The 25,313-nt window shown below is 42.1% G+C and overlaps 1 protein-coding gene and 1 pseudogene across 1 annotated transcript in view; one reads left to right on the top strand and one right to left on the bottom strand.

Annotated features, from left to right (window-relative positions):
* Positions 1-4,428: 4,428 nt before the first annotated feature.
* The window catches only part of Ulk2 (unc-51 like autophagy activating kinase 2), an 86,047-nt gene continuing 65,162 nt past the window's right edge, over positions 4,429-25,313 (top strand). Inside the window, exons 1-7 of the mRNA XM_006973563.4 lie at positions 4,429-4,562; positions 5,707-5,799; positions 7,742-7,783; positions 18,457-18,489; positions 19,304-19,340; positions 23,749-23,922; positions 24,558-24,631. Of these exons, the coding sequence (XP_006973625.1) occupies positions 4,473-4,562; positions 5,707-5,799; positions 7,742-7,783; positions 18,457-18,489; positions 19,304-19,340; positions 23,749-23,922; positions 24,558-24,631 (543 nt within the window). The 5' untranslated portion in view covers positions 4,429-4,472. The remainder of the gene's footprint in view (positions 4,563-5,706; positions 5,800-7,741; positions 7,784-18,456; positions 18,490-19,303; positions 19,341-23,748; positions 23,923-24,557; positions 24,632-25,313) is intronic.
* On the bottom strand, positions 11,770-12,324 carry LOC121831825 (NADH dehydrogenase [ubiquinone] 1 beta subcomplex subunit 8, mitochondrial pseudogene; annotated as a pseudogene).

Below are 25,313 nucleotides of genomic sequence, written 5' to 3'. Positions count from 1 at the left end.
CAAAACCCAAGAGCTACCCTTCAGTGAGTGTCATCAAATTAAATTTATATCCTATGAAGTGCTCACATTACAGATAAACTTCGGAGTCTTTCAATCAGGCAAGGAATACACTCAATTTTGTAGAGTTGTTTAATGTGGCCTCTGCTTCTGAAGGCTAATTTTTGTATTTAACACAGCCACTGGGCCAGTGTTTACAGTAAGGATAGAAGTGAGCAGTCAAGGAAGCAGAAGTCCAAAGCCCCACACTTGGGGAGGATGAGGAAGAAACATGCCGTGGCTTGGGTATAGTTGGTTCCTTCTGAAACAGTAGATTTAATCTCCCTGAGAAGAGGTGGGACCAGGGACTGTTAAAGGGTGACTATGGGTCTGTCCTCACATTCACTCATGAGATTACTAAGCTAACATGTTGTTGCCTTCAGAGTGGGTCTGCTGTAAAGTAGTTGGGGAGGGCCCGTGATTGGCTCATCTGACAGGATGGAGGTGCTTGCTGTCACCAATTCTGCCCATCTGTGTTGCACGAATCCTAAAGAGTCTTATTAAAAATGCGGAGCCAGATATTGGGGTAAGTGCTGAAAGGTCGGAGAGACAGAGGAACAAGCCACTAGAGACACTTCTCATCACTACTGAATCCTCAGGCGGAATAGGTGAGATCCTATCCCCATGAATCCTCTGACTGCAAGCCTGAGTCCTGAGCCCAAAAGGCTTTCTAGTTCCTGTCTCCTCACGCCTTACATACATTTCTCCACCCAGCCATTTCACTTCCTTCCTAGTGCTGGGATTAATGGCCGTGTGTGTTTCCTAAATACTGGTAGCAAAGGCATGAAATCTCAAGTGCTGGAATTAAAGGTGTGTGACTCCCAAATACTGGAATTAAAGGTGTGTGCCACCACTGCCTGGCTCTGTTTCTCTCCTAGACTGAATCAATCTCATGTGCTGCGGGCCGCAGGAATATCATAAGAACTCAGCTGGTTATGGCAAAGTCACTACCTGGAGGAATCAGGGAATTCCTCCAGAGGAAGCCAAATCCCAAGGAGTTTTTGGTGTTACTTGGCTTGTTATATATCAGCTGTATGAAAATCATGTGTGCCTTCATAGTTTTCCCAATTGATTTTTCCCTAAGAAGGGTTAACAATGTGGACTGATCACTCTCTAGACATACACATTCCAGGTATTTGGAGAACAGCCTCAGGAAAGGCTTTCTCTGGAATCAGCTATCTCCCCTAGCCACTTTCAAGGACTAAAGGAGACATTACCCAGGTGGTCACCCAATTTCCGAGAACTAACAATGATAACAGCCCACCTGCAAGTCTCCTGACTTAAATTCCACAAGGAGACACCGCCCAGGGGGGCGCCCAACTTCCGAGGACTAACAATGATAACAGCCCACATGCAAGTCTCCTGACTTACAGTAAATTCCACAAGGAGACACCGCCTAGGAGAGGTGGACGTTAAGTAATAGCTTTACACAATTTAGCTCGGACCCTCCCTTTATATACCGGTACTTCCAGGGCATAGTGAAGAGAAGAGAAAAGAGAATGGAAGAACTAGATGGGTAAGAACTTGAGAAGAACAAACTGAGATGGGGAAGAACTAGATTGAAGGGCTAGAAGAGAGGACAAGAGGAACGAGATGGAAGATGAGAAAGAGCCAGATGGGGAAGAACAAGATGAGGAAGAGCCAGATGAGAGAGAAGGAGACGGGAGAGGAGCTGATAGGGGAAAGAACTAGATAGATGAGAACCTAGAAGGGACAGAACTAGATGAAGGAATTAAGATAGAACCTAGAGGGGATCGCAGACAAGTGTAGAGAGAAATCAGGCTAAAGATGACCTATATATGAGAGCAGAATATAAGCTTGTAACTGTCACAGAATAATAAAGTATATGGACTAAGGAGTTTTGTGTACATAGATTCATTTCTTCCCATTAAACATTAATTATCAGCTGGTTGTAGATTCTTCTCGGACCCTGGGAGGGGACTATCGAGGGGCTGGACCCCCATAGTCCTCAATACTCATGTAGTCCAGGGTGGCTTTGAACTCACAGAGAGCCAAATGTATCTCTGCCTCCTGAATGCAAGGATTAACGGTGTGTGCCACCACTGCCTGGCCTCTATGTTTGATCTAGTGCCTGGCTCTGTCCTCTGATGCTCAGGCAAGCTTTATTTGATACACAGTATGTCACCACACACCTGAGTTCCACTTCCAGGTTCCATGTGGTGGAGGGAGAGAACTGACTCCTACAAGTTACCCTCTGACCCTCACATGAGTGAGCAAAAGCACACACAATAAATACATATTTTTTTTTAAGTAGTTAGGTGTTCAAGTTATATAACTCGTGGCAGAGCACTTTGCTTAGCATGGGTGAGGTCCTAGGTTCGATCCTCAACACCCAGAGAAAAAAGTTTTGGCTTGCCTAGGTCCCCTCAGTAGTCCCTGGATCTCATTTTAGGATGCCTTGTGATACCTTGTGCCACTTCATGACTCTGCCAGTAAGAAAGCCATCACCAGATATAACCCCTCCACTGTGGACAAGAACTACAAGCCAAAATAAACGTTCACGATTTACGGCTATGGTTTGTGTCCCGCAACGTTCCTTGCACTGGATGCTCGGTCTTCAGTGTGGTAGGAAGTGAGTGGAATTGAGAGGCCATCACGGGCAAGGCCAACGAAAGGGATTAATGTAGGGTCTCCTGGTTCTTTGCAGAGTTGTGATAAAAGAGCAACACCCCGGTCCCTTTCCACACTCTGGCTTCTTTGTGGTGTGATCTCTCTCTGTCCCATAGTCCCCTGTGAAATCTTTCTCCACGAGCCCCGTGTCAGAGCTGGTGCTTTGCTGTTTGGAGTTTCAGCCTCCAAAGTTGTGAGTTGCATAAACCTTATGTCTTCATAACGTACCCAGCCTCGGGGATTTGGTTCTGACAACAGAAAATGGACTTATTGAGTCTGTGGTATTGTGTTCTTAGGAAGAGAAAATCGACTAAAAGAGACATTGCTTTCATTCCTGACCTGTCTCAAAGCAGGAGGTTTTTTAGGGTCTCTACCTGGTTGTCAAAATGAGTTTCAGGGGGTCTGGAGAGATGGTATAGTGGTTAAGAACCCTGGCTCCTCTTCCCAGAGGACCTGAGTTTGATTCCCTGTACGGTGACTCACAACCACCTGTAATTCCAGTCTTGGGATTGATACCCTCATCTGGCCTCTGCAGGCACCAGGTACACCTGTAGTGCACAGACATACATGCAGGTAAAATATCCACACACATAAAGGTAGAATCTTTTAAAAAGAGAGATGATTTTCAGGAACAGGCGATGAAACTGAGGTGATGAGATAATTGGACAGCAGCAGCCCAACACACGCTTAGGTACAGAGTCACCCGTATTATTTACCACGGTTTTGGAAGATACTTCCTTGAGCAAAAGTTGACAGTCATTTGTCACTTGAACACTCATAAAAGAGGAGGGAAAAAAAAAGCCAGAGGCACAGTGGTAGACGGTTCTCTTTAGAAAGGCGCACAGTACTGAGTCCAGACAATTTCTCTCAAAGGAGTTTCTGAGCCTTCCACAGAAGTCTGGGGATCCCCCGAAAGGCCTAGATCCCGGTCAGACTCTATCCCCTCAGTGGGAAGGCTGGCAGCATGCCCTGGGAGTTTTTGTCTTCCCTAGACCCTGGCTGTCTGCACCGCATCAGCCATTCCCGGGGAGCCGGAGTTCAAGATCCGCCCCTTAGAGGGCGGCTTCAGGTCAGGGCGTGGCAGGCTCCAGCCTGCCCCGGCGCCGACCCGGAGTCCGCAGCCGGTAACTAACCAGCTGTGGCCGCACCCGCTCGCCCGCTGGCTTCGGCGACGGTGGCCTCGCCCGGGTGCCCGGCGCCGCGTCCCGGGGCGCGCACTCCTTTTCTCGGCGGAGGGAGCAGGACTGGGGCGCGTCGTCCTACAAGACGCGCTGACGTCGCACTGGGCCGGTAGTCGGCGCGGAGCGGCCGGCGCGCGCGCGTGCGTTGGGCGCTCCCGCGGAGCAGGCAGGCGCTGCCACCGCGGCTGTGCGGGTTCCAGGGCGGCGGCCGGCACACAGCAGCGCCGCGGGCGCAACCGAGCCGAGGCGGTCGCACCTGCGGGGATGGCGCGGCCCCGGCCCTGCACCGCGGCCAGGCGCGCGGGTAGCTCCGGGTACGCCCAGTGACGGCGGCGGTGCCCTCGGCCGGGCAGCGCCCAGGCCGCTTGGCCAGAGCCCCGCGGCCGACGGCCGCCCGGGCCATGAGGAGCGGCCGGGCCCAGGCCTCGCTGACCCCGGCTCCGCGCGGCGGCCTGTCCCGTTTCCGCTCCGGTCTCTCGGCATGAGCGTCCGTCCGGGCCCGGGGCCGTGGTTGCCCCCGTCCCGCCGCCCGTGGGCGCGCTCGGGGCCCTCGGGCCCGCGGTGCTGATCCCGGCTCTCCGCCAAGCTGCCCACCCGAGCGCTCTATGTCCCGGGGGCGCGGCCATGGAGGTGGTGGGCGACTTCGAGTACAGCAAGCGGGACCTCGTGGGACACGGGGCCTTCGCTGTGGTCTTCCGGGGGCGGCACCGCCAGGTGAGCGCCGCTCGCCCGCTGTCTAGGGAAGGCCGGGGAGCCGACGCCCCGGTCCCGGCCGCTGGGCTGGGCGCCCCGGGCCGGCCTGCCTTTGTGCTTGCTGTCACTGTCTCAGGGTTTGTTTTGGAGGCCGGAGCCGCTAGACTGGGCTCCACCTACCGACCGGCGGCGGGCCACTGATGTTCTTCGCTGTCAGTGTGCTGGGTAACCGGAGTGCGCCCAGGGACTTGCTGCTCCGGGAAGCCAATGGTCCCGAGGCGACTTAGGACCCCAGTGCTTGCAGGGTGCAGCGTGCTTGTCCGGGTTCATGTTTGGTGGACCTTTGTCCCCTCCTCCCCCGCCCAGGGCTTTCTGGAGCTTGTCACCTTTAAGGTGGATAATTGCACACCCAGCGGAAAACGGGCGAGTTTCCCGTTAGCCCAAGGCTTTCTCGGACTGGGAGGTATCACTTTCCTCTCTGTGCCTGGGGTGCCCTGTACTGTCTCTCCGCTTCTTGAGTTAGACGAACTCCAAAGTGGGAAAGATAGTTTGACTCTAATCAAATAATACAACGTGGATGCAAGTTCAAACCTCAAAAAAAAAATTTTTTTTTCAAGCCGCTGTTTCACAAGTAGGGACACACGGGGTTTTAGAATCTAAAGAATTTGAGAAGGCACATAGGGAGTGGAAATAATTTTTTTTAAAGGCCTTGGTTTTGACTGTTGCCAAAGGGCCTATTAAAAAGAGTACTGTCGTCTGTTTCTCATTCATTATAAAATAACTTAACATTCAAGAAAAAAAAAGTGTAATCCAGTCAGGCTAATTTTTCACCGAACTCTATCACTTTTCCAAGTTTATATATAAATATATACACACACACATACATACACATTTCTCCATAACTCCTATGTGGTTGTAAACCTTTTCCAACTAATGCTGTATTGTGTTTACTACTTTTAGTGCCTGTGTTGTAGGACATTACCTTGGTATTGTGTCGTTTATCGAATCATATTTTAGTTTGAGATTTGCGATTTTTGTCATGTTTCCCCAGTACTGTATGTACACTGATTTGCTAAAAGTATATTTATGCTTAACAAGTTTTTATTGTTTTTGAGTCGTTTCTGTATTATAATTTTCAGGCATAACACTGTTTTTCCTTTTTCAGAAAACTGATTGGGAGGTAGCTATTAAAAGTATTAATAAAAAGAACTTGTCAAAATCACAAATTCTGCTTGGAAAGGAAATAAAAATCTTAAAGGTATGCTATTTTAGAATACAATTACATATTAGATTAAAAGTTACCCTGAGTAAAATGAGCATGTGATGACATCCTTTGAAGTTTGATAAAAGTTTGGAAAATTTTAGTTTCTCATTTTTGCATGCTCAGTTTTATTTTTGAAATATTGAATACTCTGAAGCTATTTTCAGGGGTTTATTTATTTATTTATTTATTTTAAGGCAGGGTCTTAGCATGTATGTGGCCTTGGTTGACTTGGAACTCACTGGGTTGTTGAGGCTGGCTCCAAACTCACAGACAGATGCCAGCGTCTGCCTGAGTTCTAGGAAAGGTTTATTTCTATTTGTGTGTGTTGACAGGCAGGAGAGTGCAGTGGCTAGTGGAGGCTTTTGGAATCCCTGGATCTGCATGTGAGTGCTAGGAACGGATCTTGGGTCCTCTGCAAGAGCATCAAGTGCCCTTAGTGACTGAGCCATTTCTGCAGCCCCCTTTGAAGCTATTTTTAAGAATAGATGTTTGTGTCTCTTTGCCAAACAGAGGGATTCTATAAAGAATGATTTTAACTTCTTATGATTTCTTCTAGTTACTGTGTTAATGTTTGGATGCCAGGCAGGTATAATTGGTATATTGTTCTCTTCTGTTGACATTCTTTGTATTTCCCTAAGTGTTTGAGGAGGAACAGGAGAACTTGGTGTCCGTCCCTTTCCCATCCCCCTCACCCCTACCCGTTATAGATAGCAGAGAGTTCTTTTTCATAATCATTATTTTAGGTTTGTTTATTTTATTGCCTTATGTGTAAGTGTTTGACCTGTACTGTGTAAGTGTCTGGTGCCCAAGAAGGCCAGAAGAGGGTGTCGGATCTCCTTGGATTGGAGTTACAGGCAGTTGTGAGCTGCCATGGTGGGTCTGGGAATTGAACCCAAGTCCCCTGTAAGAGAAGCCAGTGCCCTTAAGCACTGAGCCAAATCTCCAGCTCCAGAAGGAGGTTAATTTTTAGATCTGTTCACAGTCTGTAGCATCATCAAAGGTCTTGGTTGAGTTCCTACTTTCAGGGGAATGGTAAAAGAGTCCATGGTCAAATAAATTTGGTAAACTTTGTTTACTGAATATTTGTATAGTCACAAACATTTGGCTCACTAAAGAGGAAAATTTTCTACTGGTTTTTGTATACTTAACCCAGTGCTTCCCAGACTGATTTGATCATGGAAACTTCATCCAGCATCTGCTTTCCTCAAAAGTATTCTGTGGCGAACTTTTAGTAAGAATTACAGTTCCTGAGATGGGAGAAATGGCGCAGCAGTTAAGATCACACACACACACACACACACACACACACACACACACACACACACACACACACACACACATCTCTGAGCTGTGATTTATGTTCCAGGCAGATAGTGCTTTTTCAGAGCACTTTGGAATTTTATGTCTTTATTACTATTTGAAATGTTGACGACTAGTAGCCAATCTGCAACCAAATTAATTGTGGCATTTGTTTGGCACACAGCACTCATTAGGAGTCTAAAATGTACAGTGACGGGCTGGAGAGAGAGCTGCTTTTCTAGAGGGTCTTGGTTGAGTTCCTGCCAGCCACGTGGCAGTTCACAGCTAGACATAACTCCAGTTCCAGAAGACATTGATACCTCTGGTCTCTGCACCCATATGGTGCACAGACCTACAAGCAGGCAAGAGCACCCACACACATATAAGTAAATAGATAAATAAGATAAAACGTTAAAAAAAAAGAACTGGTGGTAAAAAAATAACATTTAGGCCTCAAGTAGTCTGATCAGTAAGTTTTTATTCTGTGAAAGGTCAACTTGTTCTAAGCTGTTAATAAAGGTGTCCTGTGCTACAAATAGTATAGGTGTCTATAGAAATGGTTTTATTTGCATACTAGAAATATATTAAGATTATCAGACTATGTAATAATATTTTAAATTCTTTATTTCCTTACCAGGAACTTCAGCATGAAAATATCGTAGCACTCTATGATGTTCAGGTACTTTATTTTAGATTTTTTTAACTTGAAATTTAAAAAAGTTTATTGTATGTAAATTTAAATGGATTTTTTTTTTTTTTTTTTTTTGGTTTTTCGAGACAGGGTTTCTCTGTGTAGCTTTGCGCCTTTCCTGGAACTCGCTTTGGAGACCAGGCTGGCCTGGAACTCACAGAGATCCGACTGCCTCTGCCTCCTGAGTGCTGGGATTAAAGGCGTGCGCCACCACCGCCCGGCTGTACTTTAAATGGATTTTAATGGAAACTTAAATTTTTCTTAATTTATGTTGAAAAGACATACAATTGAATTGCATTAAAATTTTTTAAAAATTTTTAATTTTTAAAATTGGATATACGTGGGCTAGAAAGATGACTCAGTGGTTAAGAGCACTGGCTGCTTTCCAGAGTTTGATTACCAGCACTTACTTGGAGGCTCATAACTGTCTGTAACTTCAGTCCCAAGGGATCCAAAGCTTTCTTCCAGCCTCCCTGGGAACTAGGCATACAAATGATGCACAGACAAAACGCCCATACACATAACAATGAATGTAAAGGTAGCAAGCTTTCTTCTTGGACTATCTTTGGACGAGAGCCCACAAATAATGACCTGGAGACATTATTAATTATGAAAGCTTGGCCTTAGCTTAGGCTTGTCCCAACTAGCTCTTATAACATAAATTAACCCATTTATATTAATCTACGCTCTGCCACGTGGCATTACCTCTCTTTCATCTTGCACCTCCTTGTCTAGCTGGAAACTGCTTTTCTTCTTCCCAGAGTTTTCTCTCTGTTTGGAAGTCCTGCCTATACCTCCTGTCTTGCTGTTGGCTGTTCAGCTTTTTATTATACCAGTCACAGCAATACATCTTCACACAGTGTACAGATATTCTGCAACATATAAGTTTTTAAAATTGCATTTATTTCATGTGTCTATGTGTGTATTATGTATATGTGTGGGTAAATACATGCCATGGTGTATATGTGCTTGGTGGTCAGTGCCTTTAGCCTAAGAGCTACTCACCAGCTCCAAAATTTTTTAAAAATAGCATAGAGCCATAGGTTAAAATAAATGTGTTGCATGAGTAAATATAAATAAACTGTAGGGTGGTATTGCTTTAGAGGAACTCGTGGTTTATGACAAACCTAGCATTTGCTTGTTTGGTTTTACAAGACAGGGTTTCTCTGTGTAGCTTTGGCTGTCCTGGAACTCTATTTGTAGACCAAGCTGGCCTTGAACTTGCAGAGATCCACCTGCCTCTGCCTCCCAAGTGCTGGGATGAAAGGCATGTGATACCACTGCTAGCTTCTAGCATTTCTTTAGTAAATGTAAAGACTGCTGTGGTCTACTTAAAAATTAGTTAAAACCCTTTTTCTTATGAAAGCAGAATTTGTAAATCATAGTAGTAGGAAATAAATAAAAATAAAAACAAGGATGCTGTGCATGTTTACCGTGTGTGTGTGTGTGTGTGTGTGTGTGTGTGTGTGTGTGTGTGTGTGTGAGAGAGAGAGAGAGAGAGAGAGAGAGAGAGAGAGAGAGAGAGAGAGAGAGAGAGATCATGGCATATGCTAGAACTGAATTCTAAGGTCATTTTTTGTTTTTTTGAAACAGAGTCTAAAGTCATCTAAGGCAAACTTTGTAGTCAGAATCATTCTTGGAAATCTTTGGAGAAAATTAGTTTTCTGATGAATTAGTTGGCTTGCATTTAGATGGTATCTGATGCTTTTTTAAAGTCATGGTTTACATACTAGAGTCATGTATGGCTAGTGTGTTCAGTGTGAGAGCACAGGGACTTTAGAGGGAGTAAAATAACATGTTCTTAAAATCCTTACTCCAGGGAAGACCAGTGTTTAAAGTTTGCCGTTATTTTTATTGTTTTGCTTCCTTTGTGACAGTTGAATTCCAGGAAAGTAAGTGGATGATTAGATGATTCTGCTTTATTTCTAGTTAAAAACATTTCTCTCTGTTTTTTGTTTTGTTTTGTTTTGTTTGTTTGTTTGTTTTCTCGGATGCATTTGTTTTGCAAACCTTTTGAGTGGTTGCCATACACCAGGCATTATTCTGAGTCTAGTAATAAAGTGATGGACAAAGGTCTTGACTTCACTGTGGGATGATACAGAATGGACTTATACATGCTTATCTAGTCGTATCATATCACAAGATACTTAACTAAACCCATGCTATAAGATGTTTAAGTTTTTTTTTTTATACAGAAACAGCAGTAATATATCCCTTCTGAAAGTATCTTTGACTTTGGGATTTAGAATGTCCAGCTCAAATACCATGAACAGTTTTACACATTTTGATTATAGAGTATGATTGCTCTCCAAAAAAAATCTGCAATATAAACTCCCGTGCACAGAAAATAGGAGTATCAGCTCGAGTAGATATAATTCACTCCTTCATTTATGAAATTCAGAGCAATATAGAAAGGGCCAAAAAATTCTCAAGTCAAAACTAAATTCATATCACCATCCCTCACTGAAATGTCCATTCTCCTCAGCTGTTTGTGTAGCTTGTGCTCTCTGTGGATAGAGGGCACTGGGTGGTGCAAGTTGGTGCCTAGTACAAAACTTGTTAAATGATATTGACAACTCATTTACCATTCTTAGAGAGTTGGAAAACCCTGGCAATAGCAGAGCAGGTTTGCTTTCAGAGTAGTTTTACTTAGATGTCTTTTCTCTTAGAATGAAAAGTATTTTTTAGTATCAGTTTTGATTGTGGAATGAGATATCATTAGAAATAATGCAAACAAAATCAATCAAAGTTATCAATCTTTGAATTTAAGGTGGCTGAATAAAAATGTTTTATTACCAATTTTGTACTCCTAGAACTAAGGTATAAAATAAACTTAAGTATAACGTTTGGCTACCAAGTAAACAGGCTTGACCTAATAGTTTAGATTTGCTTCTTTGATTCTGTTTGTTCATAAGGGGAATAGTTTGCTTAGAAACTAGTATAAGACTTTATATAAACAGGAACATCACTTTTATTGACCAGTTTTGTAGAGCTGTTTCTGTTTTAAAAGTTGTTTTTTTGGTTTTTTTTTTTTTTTTTACATTTTTGTTTGTTTGTAGGTGGGGGATCAGGTGCTGTGGTGGGGTTTTGGAAGTCAAAGGACAACTTTGAGGAGTTGATTCACTTCTACCATGTGGATCTCAGGTGTTGAACTCAAGTTGTCAGTGCTTGGTGATAGGCACCTTTCTTTACCCACTGAACCATCTCATTGGCCTTTTTTTTTTTTTTTTTTTTTTGGTTTTTGGAGATGGTTTCTCTGTGTAACCTTGGCTGTCCTGCAACTCACTGTAGACCAGGCTGGCCTTGAACTCACAGAGATCTGCCTGCCTCTGCCTCCCAAGTACTGGGATTAAAGGCCTGCATCACCACCACCACCACCACCACCTGGCATGTATATGCTTTTATAAATTACAGATTTTCCTTTCCTCATTCATCTCCTTGCATCCCATCCTTTTCTTATTCCTTGTGCTGCTGTTCAAACACAGTTCATCCTATATGCCGTGTATATGATCTACCCCAGGTCCTAAAGTTAGAACTTGTGACGTTGTTGTAGTTTCCATGACACATAAGGAAACACATTTTCCCTCTAATGATGTTAAAACCATCAGACATTGTTAGAATGACAAATTAGGAAAAAATGGCAGTTGTTGGATATAAGTATTGTTTGGTATATTTCTTTTACAATTTTATGGCCTAGCAGTGGTAGTGCATACCTTTAATCCCAGCACTCAAGGAGGCAGGTGGATCTCTGTGAGTTCAAGGCCAGCCTGGTCTACAGAGTGAGTTCTAGGATAGCCAAAGCTACATAGAGAAATTTGTCTCAAAAAAAAAAAAAAGAAAAGAAAAGAAAAAAAATGTTTATAAATAACACATGCTAAACTTAGTTTTTATACTTTTGTGGTTGTTGTTTTGTTTTGTTTTGACAGTACTGGGTTTTATTAGGAATCTTATTAAAGTTAAACCTCTAGGAATGAGGGAGTCCTAGTTAGAGGGCACAAAAGCCCACGAAGCCTCCTCAGATCTCATAGTGTACTACCAGCTCAGGTTCTTTGGTAGGATCACTCTCTTGTTCAAGATACAGATTATTGTAGGGGCATTACTTTGTTCTCACAGGTTGGTAGAAGGGGAAAGTCTCCTCAACCCAGAACATGAAAACCATGAAGGTCACGAAGCTGAAGAAACAGGTGTAGGGGACGTGTCCACGCAATTCCTGATACACGTGTCTAGGTCCCAGTGCATTGGTTCATCCCAGTTCAACCTCAGGTCTAGGTGGCCCCATTCATACTACCGATTCCTCGCATGCTTTTAGCCGCCAGGGAGCTTCAGGGAGTCACCATGCTCCATCCAGAGTCTTCCACACACAATTTATACTTCTTGGCAGCTGCAACCTGTTCTTCTGGGGTCCTAGGATAAGGCCCCAGCAGCATACCTTGGTCACGGGAAGGCTGTGGCGCCCCCAGTGGCACCATGCTTCGAGTTGCCTTTTGCAGCCACCAGATTCCCAGGGCCGCCTCCCCGGCTGCAGCCATCTTCACTCAGTTCCTACACTTTTAACTGTGAGAAATGTTTTAAGAGTTTTTGTACAGAAATTCAATGTGTGTTACTCAAGTGCTGTTCCCCTGCCCGCTCCTTTGGAGACAAGGTCTCTCAGCAAGCTCTCGTGAGATGGGCAAGCCTCATTCCCTAGGTAGCAAGTCCTGCCTGTTGTTGCTTTCTCCCTGCACTGGGATTACACCGTGGGTTCTTGAATTCAGGTCCTAGTACTTGTAAGGCCTTTACCAACCGAGCCACTCCCCGGCTCACTTTGTTTGTTTGTTTTTTAAGTCTCACTATGTAGCTCTGGTTAGCCTGGAACTCACTATGTACACCAGGTTTATCTTGAACTCACAGAGACCCACCTGCCTCTGCCTCCCTAGTGCTGGGACTATAGGCGCATGTCTGGTAGGATTCTGTCTTTCTTGAAGTGGAATTAGTTGTTTAAAAAAATGTATCATGCTGGCTCTGAAAAGATTATACCAGTTTATTTCAAGCAGTAGGACACACACACACACACACATACACACACACACACACACACACACTTGATAAATACTGTAGGAGAAAAATATCTGAATTAAAAAATTTATTTCATAAATCATTAGTAAATGGATTGTCTTATTATATTTGCTCTTTGTTCATTTGGTTTGTTTGTTTGTTTTGAGTTTTCAAGACAGTTTCTCTGTGTAACAGCTCTTAGCTGTCCTGAAACTCCCATTGTAGACCACATTGACCTCGAACTCACAGAGATCTGCCTGCCTCCAAGTGCTGGGGTCCAAGCCGTGTGCCACCACTGCCTGGCTGCCCTTTGTTATTTCTTTCCTGACTTTCCCATTGCTGCCTCTGGTGTGTTTGTTGCTAATTTCCTTGTGATTAGTGTTTCCTTGAGCCAGTTAAGGAGATGAACAGAGTATAGTGGTGAGCAGAAAAGTGGTTCTCGTTTATGGTTTTGTGCGAAGGTGACATTAAGCAAATAGTTTCTAATTGTAAGCGTCCCAAAGACTATATGTGAAGAACTGTTGCAGAGCTTTGGAGGATGGGGCTAGGGAAGGCTCCCTAAAGAAATGATTTGATTAGGTGGTGGGAAGGCTAGGCTGGAGTTGGTGGGAGAACAGCGGGGAAGCATCCAAAGGACTTCCCTTGTGAGGACCACAGCAAAGAAGAGCTATTGCACTATTAAGCTTGATGATCAAGGAGAAGGCTTTCGTGAGCAGAATGCAGAAATGAGAGCTCATGGTGCTGGAGAAGTTAGGAGGAGCCAGGTGGTGTAATCTTTATTCTTTAAAAAAATCTGTTTTTGTGACTTTTAAGAAGCAGCAGACAAGGTGGTAGAAATGAGGAGTCAGGACAGGACTTGTTGGTGGGAGGAGATGGCAAAAAGATGTCAGGGAGCTTTATAGGAGGGGGGATGTTACATGTCTTGATCTGAAGGGCACACATTTGTCATGATTAATTGAACTATTTAATGTTAATGTGTATAAAGTATATGCCAGTTAAAGGCAAAAGAAGGTGATTGACATTCACAGTTTGAAGAAATACTTATAACAAAGTAAATTTCTATTACTAAGCTACCCAGACTATAATTGATTATTGTAGCAGCCAGAAGGCGAAAGATTTATACGATCTGAAGAGAAACCAGAGTTTGTAGCAGCCAGAAATGACCAGAGATGATGAGCCCTGAGTGTGAGGAAAGCTAGATGAGAGTGTTGTTTGTACAGCAAACTCATTCAGGTCCACACTGATGCTATTCCCCTTGTCACTATAATGGCATGAGTGTACCTGGAGGAGACTCTGCAGGTGTCCAGTGCCAGGTAACCACAAGGGAAATAACACTAAGGGCTATAGGAATGACATTATATTTCTTCTTTCCTGTGAGATAGCTCATGGAAGTTGCCTGAAGATCAGAGAATGAATTAAGAAATGTAGCAGAACCAGATGTGGTGGTGCACATCTGTAATCCCAACAATGGAGGCAGAACAAGTGGATCTCTAAGAGTTTAAGACCACCTGGTCTACACAGCCAGATCCAGGAAGGCCAGAGCTATGTAGAGAGCCCCGTCTCAAGACAAGCAAACGTAGCAGAGGAGCTGGAAGATTGGGTTTTAGGACTGTCAGTTTCTCTTCTCCTCTTCCTTCGTTAGTAAATTATTTCTGTTGCTTCTGTATCCTGTTGTTTCCTCCATTTCTTCCCCGAGTCATGTCAACTCTGCTCCAGAGAACACTTAGTCTTGCTGTCCAGTTGTAAAGAACTCATTTTTTAAATCAAGTAACAGATCCTTAGTGTAAAAACAATTAAACTGCTGGGCGGTGGTGGCACAAGCCTTTAATCCCAGCACTGGGGAGACAGAGCCAGGTGGATCTCTGTGAGTTCAAGGCCAGCCTGGTCTACAGAGTGAGATCCAGGACAGGCACCAAAACGACATAGAGAAACCCTGTCTCGGAACAAAACAAAACAAAACAAACAATTCAACTGTCTAACAATACATGAAACAAATGTACTTTGTTCTCGACTCATGTACTTCTAGAAGAAACCTCTGGTGTATCATATGTATATAGCTTTCTCTTTATAATATTCATTTTACTTTATGTGTATATTTGCTGGTATTAACATATATATGCACCACATGTGTGCCTGGTGGTGGTGGTGGTAGCCATCAGAAGAGTATGTCAGATCTGGAACTGGAGTTACAGGTTTTTTAAACCTCCATGTGGGTGCTGGAAAACAAACCCAGGTCTTCTGCAAGAGCAACAAGTAATGTTATTCAGTGAGCTATCTCTTCAGCCCCAGCTTTCTCCTTTTTTACTACATGCATGCTTGTATACATACACTCAACATTATTTGAAAATGTTGCATTTTTTCCCCCTCAAAGTGCTGGAGATCCAGCCAAAGGGCCTTACATGTACTAGGAAGAACTACATCTCTAGGCTAGCTTTCTTCTCCCTCCTTCCTCCCTTCTTCCTCCTCCTTTCTTCTTTTTTCTTTAAAGATTTATTTATTTATTATGTATACAGTGTTCTGCCTGCGTGTCAGATCTCATTACAGATGGTTGTGAGCCACCATGTGGTTGCTGGGAATTGAACTCAGGACCTCAGGAAGAGCAGCCGGTGCTCTTAACCACTGAGCCATCTCTCCAGCCCTCCTCTTTTCTTCTATTGGCTCTTTTTTATTTGCTTGTTTTTGTTTTGTTTTGTTTGTTTGTTTGTTTTTGAGACAGGGTGACAGGGTTTCTCTGTGTAGTTTTGGTGCCTGTCCTGGATCTCGCTCTGTAGACCAGACTGCCCTTTGAACTCACAGAGATCCGCCTGGCTCTGCCTCCCGAGTGCTGGGATTAAAGGCGTGTGCCATCACTGCCCGCCTCTATTGGCTTTTTATTGAAGCTATCTTTCCAAATCTGGAGTACCTCATTAATTGTATATTACTTTCACATGTTTCCACCAAAAACACTTCCTTTAGAGACTGAAAGAAGTGGAAAAGGCTTCTTGTGGTTTCTCCTTCACATTGAAACAGGTCTTGCCAAGGTGTTCTCTAGAATGTCTGGTAGGTGGGTAAGTACAGATCATCTAGTAGACACTGCCAGTGAATTGCTTCATACTCTTGCCAACAGCATTTGAAGGTTCCATTTGCTCCTTGTTTTTTACTAATATTTGGCAATTTTAGTTATTCTGGTGATTGAATTTAGTTAGGATTTTTTATTTTATTTTATTTTGAGACAGTTGCTTAAATAGTCTGGACTGGTCTCAGACTCAGCATGTAGCTCAGAGTGACCTTGAACTTCTGATCTTCTGCCTCTACCTCCCAAGTACTAGGATTACAGGGGGTGTACAACTTTGCCTAACTTCTAATTATGGTTTTAATTAGTATTTTCCTATTGTCTCTCGTTTGAATGTGATTTATATGTTTATTAACCATTTAAATATCTTTTTTGAATTCCCATGGAAATTTTTTGCTTGTTTATCCACTGCATTGGCTTTTTGTTGTTTATTAGAAGTTTTTTAAGAATTTTATTGGCATGACTTGTGTGTGTGTGTGTGTGTGTGTGTGTGTGTGTGTGTGTGTGTGTGCGCGCGCGCGCAGGTACCTTAGAAGGCCAGAATAGGTCATATATCCCCTGGAGCTGGAGTCACAGGTGCTTGTGACCTGCCGGGCATGAGTGTTGGAAACCAAACTCATGACTTCTGGAAGGGAAGAAAGCACCCCACCCCCCACCCCCACACCCTGAGACAAGGTTTCTCTGTGTAACAGTTATGGCCGTCCTGGAACCCACTCTGTAGACCAGGCTGGCCTCGGATTCTCTGAGATCCACCTGCCTCTGCCTCCTAAGTGCTGGGATGAAAGGTGTGCACCACTACCACCTGGCTTCAATTCTTTTTATCTAGTTCTCTTGGGAAATAAGTGAAGCATATCATTCTAAGTCACTGACTTTATTGTAGATATAACTTCACATTCAGATCTAGCCTTGCAGTGGGCAGCCCCTTGGTAATGGCAGCAGAACAGCACTGTGGCAGCCCCCCTTGTGGAACTCAGTGCTGGGGTTAATGGTTGCCTCTGGGAAGGGACTGCTTGACTTCCTGACCTAAAGCACTAGCTTTTATTTCTGATGTGGGTGAACTGAAACTTAAATTTAGTAACAAGTTACTATAAATTTAGGGAATGAAAAGGGGACTGTGAATGGACATCCAAATTGAAGGAAGGGACTTAGTTTATTCTGGTCTGGATCCTGAACATAGGGCTCATGTATGCATACTAGGCAAGTATTTTGAGTGATAAATACCTCCAGGTCAAAGTTCATATTCTTAAGTTCAGCAGTCAAAATTATTTTGTAGAATTGCTTTTAAGTTTGTTTGTTTGTTTGTTTGTTTGTTTTTTGTTATTGTTGTTTTGAGACAGGGTTTCTCTGTGTAACAGCCCTGGCTGTCTTGGAACTCACTTGTAGACCAGGCAGGCCTCGAACTCACAGAGATCTGCCTGCCTCTGCCTACCGGAGTACTAGGATTAAAGGCATACACCACCACCACACCTGCCTTTTCAGATTCTTACAACAGTTAACTTCTCTAATTCTCTGTTGTAGACGTAATGTGGACAGTGGAAAGTCATTTTCTAACTAGAATTGGTTACTCCCCTTCTGTAATGCCCTCTTTTGTTTCCCACGGACCACCTTGCCTTTGAATTTGGATTTGTTGAGGGTAATTGCTGCCTGTGAAGTATTGCATTTTGAGTCATTTCAGCACTGGCTTATGTTAAGCTGTAGGGCCAGTTCAAAATAATTTAGCATTACAATTTTTTTAAAAAGCAATAAAAAATTGCAGTCTATTAGTCTCTGAATGACTAACCCAACAGGCTTGAAGCTACATCAGTGTGATACTTTGTAAAAATATTCCAATTAATTTTCTTAAGTCTTTAAACATATCTTTGTGTAATGTAATAAGACATCTTCATTTTGCCAACAATTTTCTGATAATATGATTGCCCTAAATAAACAAAAACCCCCAAAACTACTTGTCCTAGTTACTGTGTTTCAGAAATCGGAGCGTTAGTCTAGATAGGAAAGAGTATAAGCCATTTGCCACCCATCTGGAGCTGCTTTCCAGGGAGGAAGCACTTCCGTGGGGACAGATGAAGCCTGCCTTCTCACAGTTGGTGACTCCAGCATGGCTTTGGTGGGGGGTGGTAGTTGGCCACAGGATCTTGCTGTCGATGAAGCCTGAGTTTGTGGTGCTCTTCGTGTGCCTAGTCAGCATGCTTTATTTTACTGTTTTCCAGAACCCAAAGCTGGTTTATCCTTTAGTACTCTGGAAACAGAATGGAACTTCTTGATGCCTGCCTTAGTGTCGTTAAAATTTAATCAGGCTGTGCAGAACAAATGGGTAAAGCATTGTGTTGAGAAGTTTAGAGCTGGAGGTAGAGCATAGAGTTGCTTTCCTAGAGTGGCCCAAGCCCTGGGTTCCGTCCCCAGTAGTGCGATGAAATAAAAAACAAAAGACTCCTCTTGCCTGAGAAGTTTAATGTCACTTCCTGATGTATTTTCTGAGTTTATTAGTTTAATAATGAATAAGTATATTTTTTATTAACTCACCATTTTTAAAGTTAGTGTTTAGTTTTTTGTGATATTTATATTTCTTTTCTAGGAATTACCCAACTCTGTCTTTCTGGTGATGGAGGTAGGTATTCTACCTGTATTGACAAGTAAGTATAATAAAGTTAATAGAGTGATTTAGCGTCTACTTCATAAAGAATGTACATTTTAAGTGTTTTAATTAGATAATTAAAATACTTTAAAATTAGATTTTGTTTTACAAATGATTTTTAAATTAAAATTAACAATCATTAAGTTCACTTTGAATCAGTGTTTTTATTTTAATTATTTTTTCTTTTTTAAAATTTAACTACATTTTATTGGCTGGCATGGTGATGCATGCCTAAAATTCCATTAGAGTCAGAGCTAGGAGGATCTCTGTGAGTTTGAGGCCAGCCTGGTCTATAAGGCAAGAGTTCTAGGACAGCCAGAGCTACATAGTAGAGATTCTTTCTCAACAAGAATTTTTAAATTACATTTTACTTATTATTTATTTATGTATGTATTTATTGTGTATCTGTGGGGGAGAGGGTGGGAACTCTCTTGGAGATCATAGGGAGACTTCAAAGCATTGGCTTTCTCCATTCTCCATCCATCATGAGGATTTCAACTCAGGTCACACTTGGTGGGTCATTTCAAACACCTTCCTTATTTCTTTTCAAACCTAAAATATTTTTGTTGTTGTTTTTTTTTTGAGACAGATCTCATTGTATATCTTAGCTGGCATTGAAATCACCTTATAGACTAGGCTGTCCTTGAACTCACAGAGATCTGCCTACCTCTGCCTTCTAAGTGCTGGGATTAAAAAAGTATACTACCTTGTCAAGGTACAAAATACTTTATTTTAATCACAATAGCAATATTTTTTGAAGTTAATTACATTTTCTTTTACTTATCAGTATTGCAATGGTGGAGACCTGGCAGATTATTTGCAAGGTAATTTTGTTACTATATTTACTTGTATTTGTGTGTGTGTGTGTGTGTGTGTGTGTCTGTCTGTCTGTCTGTCTGTCTCTGTGTGTGTTCGTGCGTGTGTACACATGTGCGTACATACACACCATAGCACATGTGCAGTCAGAGGACAATTGGTGGGAGTTGATTATCCCCTTCCACCATGTGGGTCTTAAAATGGACATCATGTTGTCAGGTTTGGTCATAGATACTTTTCTTTACTTGCTGAACCATCTACCATGCAAGGTAAATTTAGGTTTATCTGTTAATACCCAGTAAAGAGCAATCTGTTTTATTCTGAGATGTGTTTCTGAAACTTCTCTCAAATTTGTATAGAAATACTCAATAAATATTTGTGTGCTGTTTAACTTGTAGTCATTTTGCTGATCAGCTGGATTTTATTTTCATTTTATTTATTTATCTATCTATCTATCTATTTTTTTATTTTTGGTTTCTGGAGACAGGGTTTCTCTGTGTAGCTTTGGAGCCTTTCCTGAAACTCACTCTGTAGAACAGGCTGGCCTTGAACTCATAGAGATCCGCCTAGCTCTGCCTCCAGAGTGCTAGGATTACAGGCGTGTGCCGCCGCCACCACCACCGCCTGGCCTGGTTCTTATTTTCTAAACTCACACAAGGATTGAACTTTTTCTGACAATAAGGAAGAGGTTTAGAGGAAGGGCTTTCCCTAGGAGGGAAGAAACCAAATGGATTTTTTTTTTCTTCAAAAGGTACAGCTGGCTTGCCATCACTGAGCCAATCAGTTCCTTTTATTTCTTTAAAAATAAATTTTTTTAGCTGGGTAGTGGTGGCGCACACCTTTAATATTAGCACTTGGGAGGCAGAAGCAGGCAGATCTCTGTGAGTCTACAGAGTTGCAGGACAGCCAGGACTACACAGAGAAACCCTGTCTCGGAAAAAAAAAAAAATTTTTTTTTAAAGCCATGAAAGTAGAAGGGAGGAGTGAGTGGAGGAGAAAGGGAATGGGAAGGCAATGAGGGGTGAAGTGATCTATATGTATGTGTATATACAAAAAGTCATTATTATGTATAATGAATATATGCTAATAAGAGGTCAGAGACGTGGCCCAGTGGGTAAAGCTACTTGTTGCCAAGCCTGACAACCTGAGTTCAGTACCCTGGGTTCCACATGATGAAAGGAAAAACTATATTCCCTTAAGTTATCTGCTGACCTCCATATGTGTGCTCCCTGCCCACTAAAGGAATAAGTATTATTTTAAATTTTAATATATGCTAATAAAAACATTTGAAAAATTAAAATCATAGTCAGTGGGGCAGGAGTGATGATGACCCAGTAGTTAAGAGTACTGGCTACTCTTCCAGAGGACCTGGGTTCAGTTCCCAGTATCCACATGGCAGCTCACAACAATTTGTAACTGCAGTCCAGGGGATCTGTTGTCTTCTTATGGCCTCTCTTAACACCAGGCTTGCATGTGGTGTACATACATTCATGCAAGCAAAATACCTATATACATAAAAACTAAATTTAAAAAATCATAGTCAAAGAATATATTTATATGGATATTTCTTATAATTTAAAAAGCCAGTAATGTAATAAGAAATTTAAAATATTGAAATTATTTTGTGGTAGATTTTAGTACTAAATGATATTTGAAATTCTGAACCCCCAATGTGTGCAACATATATATGTGTGTGTGTGTTGCATATCAGATATCCTGCATATCAGGTATTTATATTACGATTCATAATAGCAAAATTACAGTCACATAGTAACAACAAAATAATTTTATGGTTGGGGTCACCACAGCATATGAGAGGGTCGCAGCATTAGGAAGGTTGAAGACTGTGATCTAACATTGATTTGACTCACCCACTAACATACAGTAAGAAACATATATCTTAGCATTTACAGGAAAGTAGATGTGGAAGAATGTATTCCAGATTTTTAAATTTTTATTTATTTTTTTAAGATTTGTTTTTATTTTATGTGTATTGGTGTCTTGCCTGCATGTGTGTCTATGTGATGGTGTCAGATCCCCTGGAACTGGAGTTACAGACAGTTGTGAACTGCCATGTGAGTGCTGGAAACTGAACCTGGGTCCTCTGGAAGAACAGTCAGTGCTCTTAACTGCTGAGCCATCTCTCCAGCCCATATTCCAGATTTTTTGAAATTTATTTTTGTTATTATTATTTTATATGAATGGGTTGTTTTGCCTGTTTATGTTTATATACCATGTGCATGAAGTACCTCCAAAGGCCAAGAAAGAATGTATACCCGGGACTGGAGTTACAGATGGCTGTAATCTACCCTGTAAGACCTAGGGATCAAATCTGAGTCCTCTAGAAGAGTAGTAACCAGCGAGTGCTCTGAACTGTTGAACCATCTCTCCAGCCCCAAACCCCCAGATTTTTTTTTTTTAAAGAGTTGCACGTAACTTAGGCTGGCCTCAAACTTACTATTCTATGAGAGTGGGCTTGGACTCATGTTCCTCGTACTTCTCAAGTGCTTGAATTGTACGTATCGGCTACTATGCCTGGCTAAGGACTTCAAATACTGTTGGTTTTCAGACAGGGCATCACTATTTCTATACCAGGATGGCCTCAAATTTTGCAGAGATCTACCTGTCTCTGCCTCCTGAGTGTGTGCCAGCACACCAGGTACTACTTGAAATTGTTTACTTTTCATGATATAGGAGATTTTGCTTTATATGCTTAAATTATTTAAAAAAATTTGGGGGGGGGTTGGTGGTTTTCAAGACAGGGTTTCTCTGTGTAGCTTTGTAGCCTCTCCTGGAACTCACTCTGTAGCCCAGGCTGGCCTCAAACTCACAGAGATCCTCCTGGCTCTGCCTCCCTAGTGCTGGAATGAAAGACATGCACCACCATCACATCACCAGGCTGAGTGTAATGGTGCACACCTTTCATCCCAGCGCTGGGAGGCAAAGGCAGGTGGAATAGTGAGGTCTAGGCTAGCCTGGTCTTACATAGTGAATACCAGGACATCTAGGGCTCTGTAGAAAGAACCTGTCCAAAAAGCAGCGGGGGGTGGGGGGATCAGAAAAAAGAACCTCAGAGGAGAAGATAAGAACAGCCCTGATGGGAAAATAATTTCTTAATTTTTAAACCATGGAGATTGACTTTATTTGATCTTAAGGCCATAATGTCAACAAGTTTTTAAAGAGATTTTAAACCATGAAGTGGCACTTGACATGTTATGAAAATAATTTTAAAACTACAGCTTTTCACTTGTTAAAGATGTTGATGTTATTTTTACCTTTCTTGTTACACATTTGAAAATACTATAGAATGTATTCTAAGAATTGTATGGACAGAAATACACTCACCAAGTAATGATTTAATGTGTTTGGGTATGTTTGTATGAATGTATGTCACATATGCAGCTAGATGTGGGGCCAGAAGAGCTCACTGGATACTTCTGGAACTGGAGTTAGAGGTAGTTTTTAGTCACATGATGTGGGTGCTGGGAACTAAACTTGGTACTAGAAGCACTCATAATTGTAAGCTGTCTCTCCAGCCCATCATGAAGGTTTTAAATCTTTCATGTAGATTCAGGAGATTGCACTTGTAATATTTAGATTCATTGCTATAGAAAGTTTATATTTACATACCTAACTATATTTGTGTGTACATTATATGGTAGGCCTTTTTGAAGTTTCCAATACTAAATTTATTGTTGCGTATTATCACAACTACTTTATAAAGTCAGTCTCATCAAATTTATAGAGAAGAGGGATTGTCTTCCAGAGTCACACATGGGCAGGAGCTGGGATTTTAAAAGCCCTACACCCTACACCACGATATTAGCCTATACCCTCTCCAAATGCTGTGATAGTTACTGAATAATGATTACAGGAGCAGAAACAGGACTTCTTAAAGGTCTCTTCACTTACGAGAGATCCTGTGTGGGCAGGAGTACTGTGGTTAGGAGAGGTAAGGGTAAGAGACAGTAGAGCTCTCTGGCAGTGGGTTCCACGTAAGGATTTCATTTGTCTTTAGTTTGTGTTTATGAGCTGCTTGCTACTGAACTTGAATATTTCTCCTAAGTATGATAAAAGGGAACTTGTTTTTTGATTTGTAAAAGACATTGCATTTGTTGAGTACCTCTTGTGTTCAGAGCTGTACTACAGGAACCTTGACTAGTAAAAACGGGAAAGAAAAAAGACAAGACATTAAAAACAAAATTGCAAATCAGTTCTCTTTAACAGATCAGTTACTGTTTTTTTTGAGAAATCTTTTATCTCTTCATAGATTTTGGTTGTTAAATTAACAAAAGGAATACATATGAATCCCAGTTTCTTATTTCCTACCCTTCTTAACAGCTGAATTCTTGTAGTAGGATGAAAAGATAATTGATTTTGTGTGTTTAAATATTAATGTGACTCCTCTTCCACCAGCTAAAGGAACTCTCAGTGAAGACACTATCAGAGTGTTTCTTCATCAGATTGCAGCGGCCATGCGAATCCTGCACAGTAAAGGAATAATCCACAGGGATCTCAAACCACAGAATATCCTGTTGTCTTATGCCAGTCGAAGGAAGTCAAATGTCAGTGGTATTCGTATCAAAATAGGTAAACAGCCATATGTTGCTTTGTGGAAAGGACATTTTCAGACAGTACTTTTAGATCATTTTAATTCAGATTTGTTAGACTAATGGATTTTATTAATGCTATTTTGAAATTGTTACAGGTTTCACTGAGATCTGTTTAGATATGTGAAACTTTTTCCCAAATCTAAGAAGGGCCAGATCCCAGCCTGCTTTTCTGGGAGAGGAGCTGATCTAGTTTGCTTACAGCAGCAAGTCGCTGACAGGACAGATGTCCAGAGGCCCCCCCTCAGCCTGGGCTGGTGCTTTAGTGCTCTTGTAGTGTGTGAAGCTGTTGGTATTCTGAATGTGATGTTGGTGTTTGGTGAGGGCTGTGCTCATTCATAATTCATCGTAAGCAGCATCTTCCCTGGCAGAGAGTGCGGATCCTTGGTTAAAGAGCTAGTAAAGCAGTGAGTACACAGTTGACTGCTGCTGCTCTTCCAACTTCTTTGAATTGAGATAGCTGCTGTTTTCCTTGGGTGTATAGACTTTTCAATAACACTTTATTTTTCACAGTTCTTTTGTGCCTTATGTGTCTTACAGAATTATATTGTATTTGTAAAGTGTGAGCAAAGTGTCATTTGTTCTCTTATTTTTTTTTTAAATTTTGTAAAACAGCCGATTTTGGTTTTGCACGTTACCTACATAGCAACACAATGGCAGCAACCCTGTGTGGATCCCCAATGTACATGGTGAGTGAGAAGAACTTCTGTACTTGATCTGAACAGCGACTGATATTGTTGTTGTTAATTGTGTTAGCAATAATTCAGTCACACAGACAACCTTGCTTTAGCTTAGAGGACTTAAAAGTTGTTCAACATTTGTTTTTGGTTTTTGAGTCTTTTTAAATTTTATTATTTTGTGGGGATGAATATTTTTCCAGCACATATGTCTGTGCACCATGTAAATGCAGTGCCTGAGGAGGCCAGAAGATGGTATCAGATACTCTGGAACTGGAGTTACAGACAGTTGTAAGTCATGTGGGTGCTGGGAATTGAACCTGGATACTTTGGAAGAGCAGCCAGTGCTCTTAACTGTTGAGCCATCTCTCCATCTTTCCAGCCCCCTGTTTTTATTTACTTATTTGGTTGGGTTTTTATTTTGTTTTGTGTGTATGTGTGTTTGTGAAATAGGGGCTCACTGTGTAGCCTTGATGGCCTAGAACTCACTTTGCGACCAGGCTGCACTCAAATCCACAGAGATCCATCTGTCTCTGCTTCCAAAGTGCTAGGATTAAAGGTGTGTGCCACCATGCCAACCCCTGTTTTTATTTATTTTTTTAAGATCAATTATGATAGAAATCCCTAAGTATTGGTTAGTTTGTTGTTGCTGTGATAGAACACTATGAGCAAAAGCAGCTTGTAGAAGGGAGAA

The sequence above is a fragment of the Peromyscus maniculatus genome, chromosome 8 (genome assembly GCF_049852395.1).
Source record: "Peromyscus maniculatus bairdii isolate BWxNUB_F1_BW_parent chromosome 8, HU_Pman_BW_mat_3.1, whole genome shotgun sequence".
Lineage (NCBI taxonomy): Eukaryota > Metazoa > Chordata > Mammalia > Rodentia > Cricetidae > Peromyscus > Peromyscus maniculatus.
The sequence above is the reverse complement of the archived record's forward strand: the minus strand, read 5'-3'. Positions and strand labels throughout refer to the sequence as shown.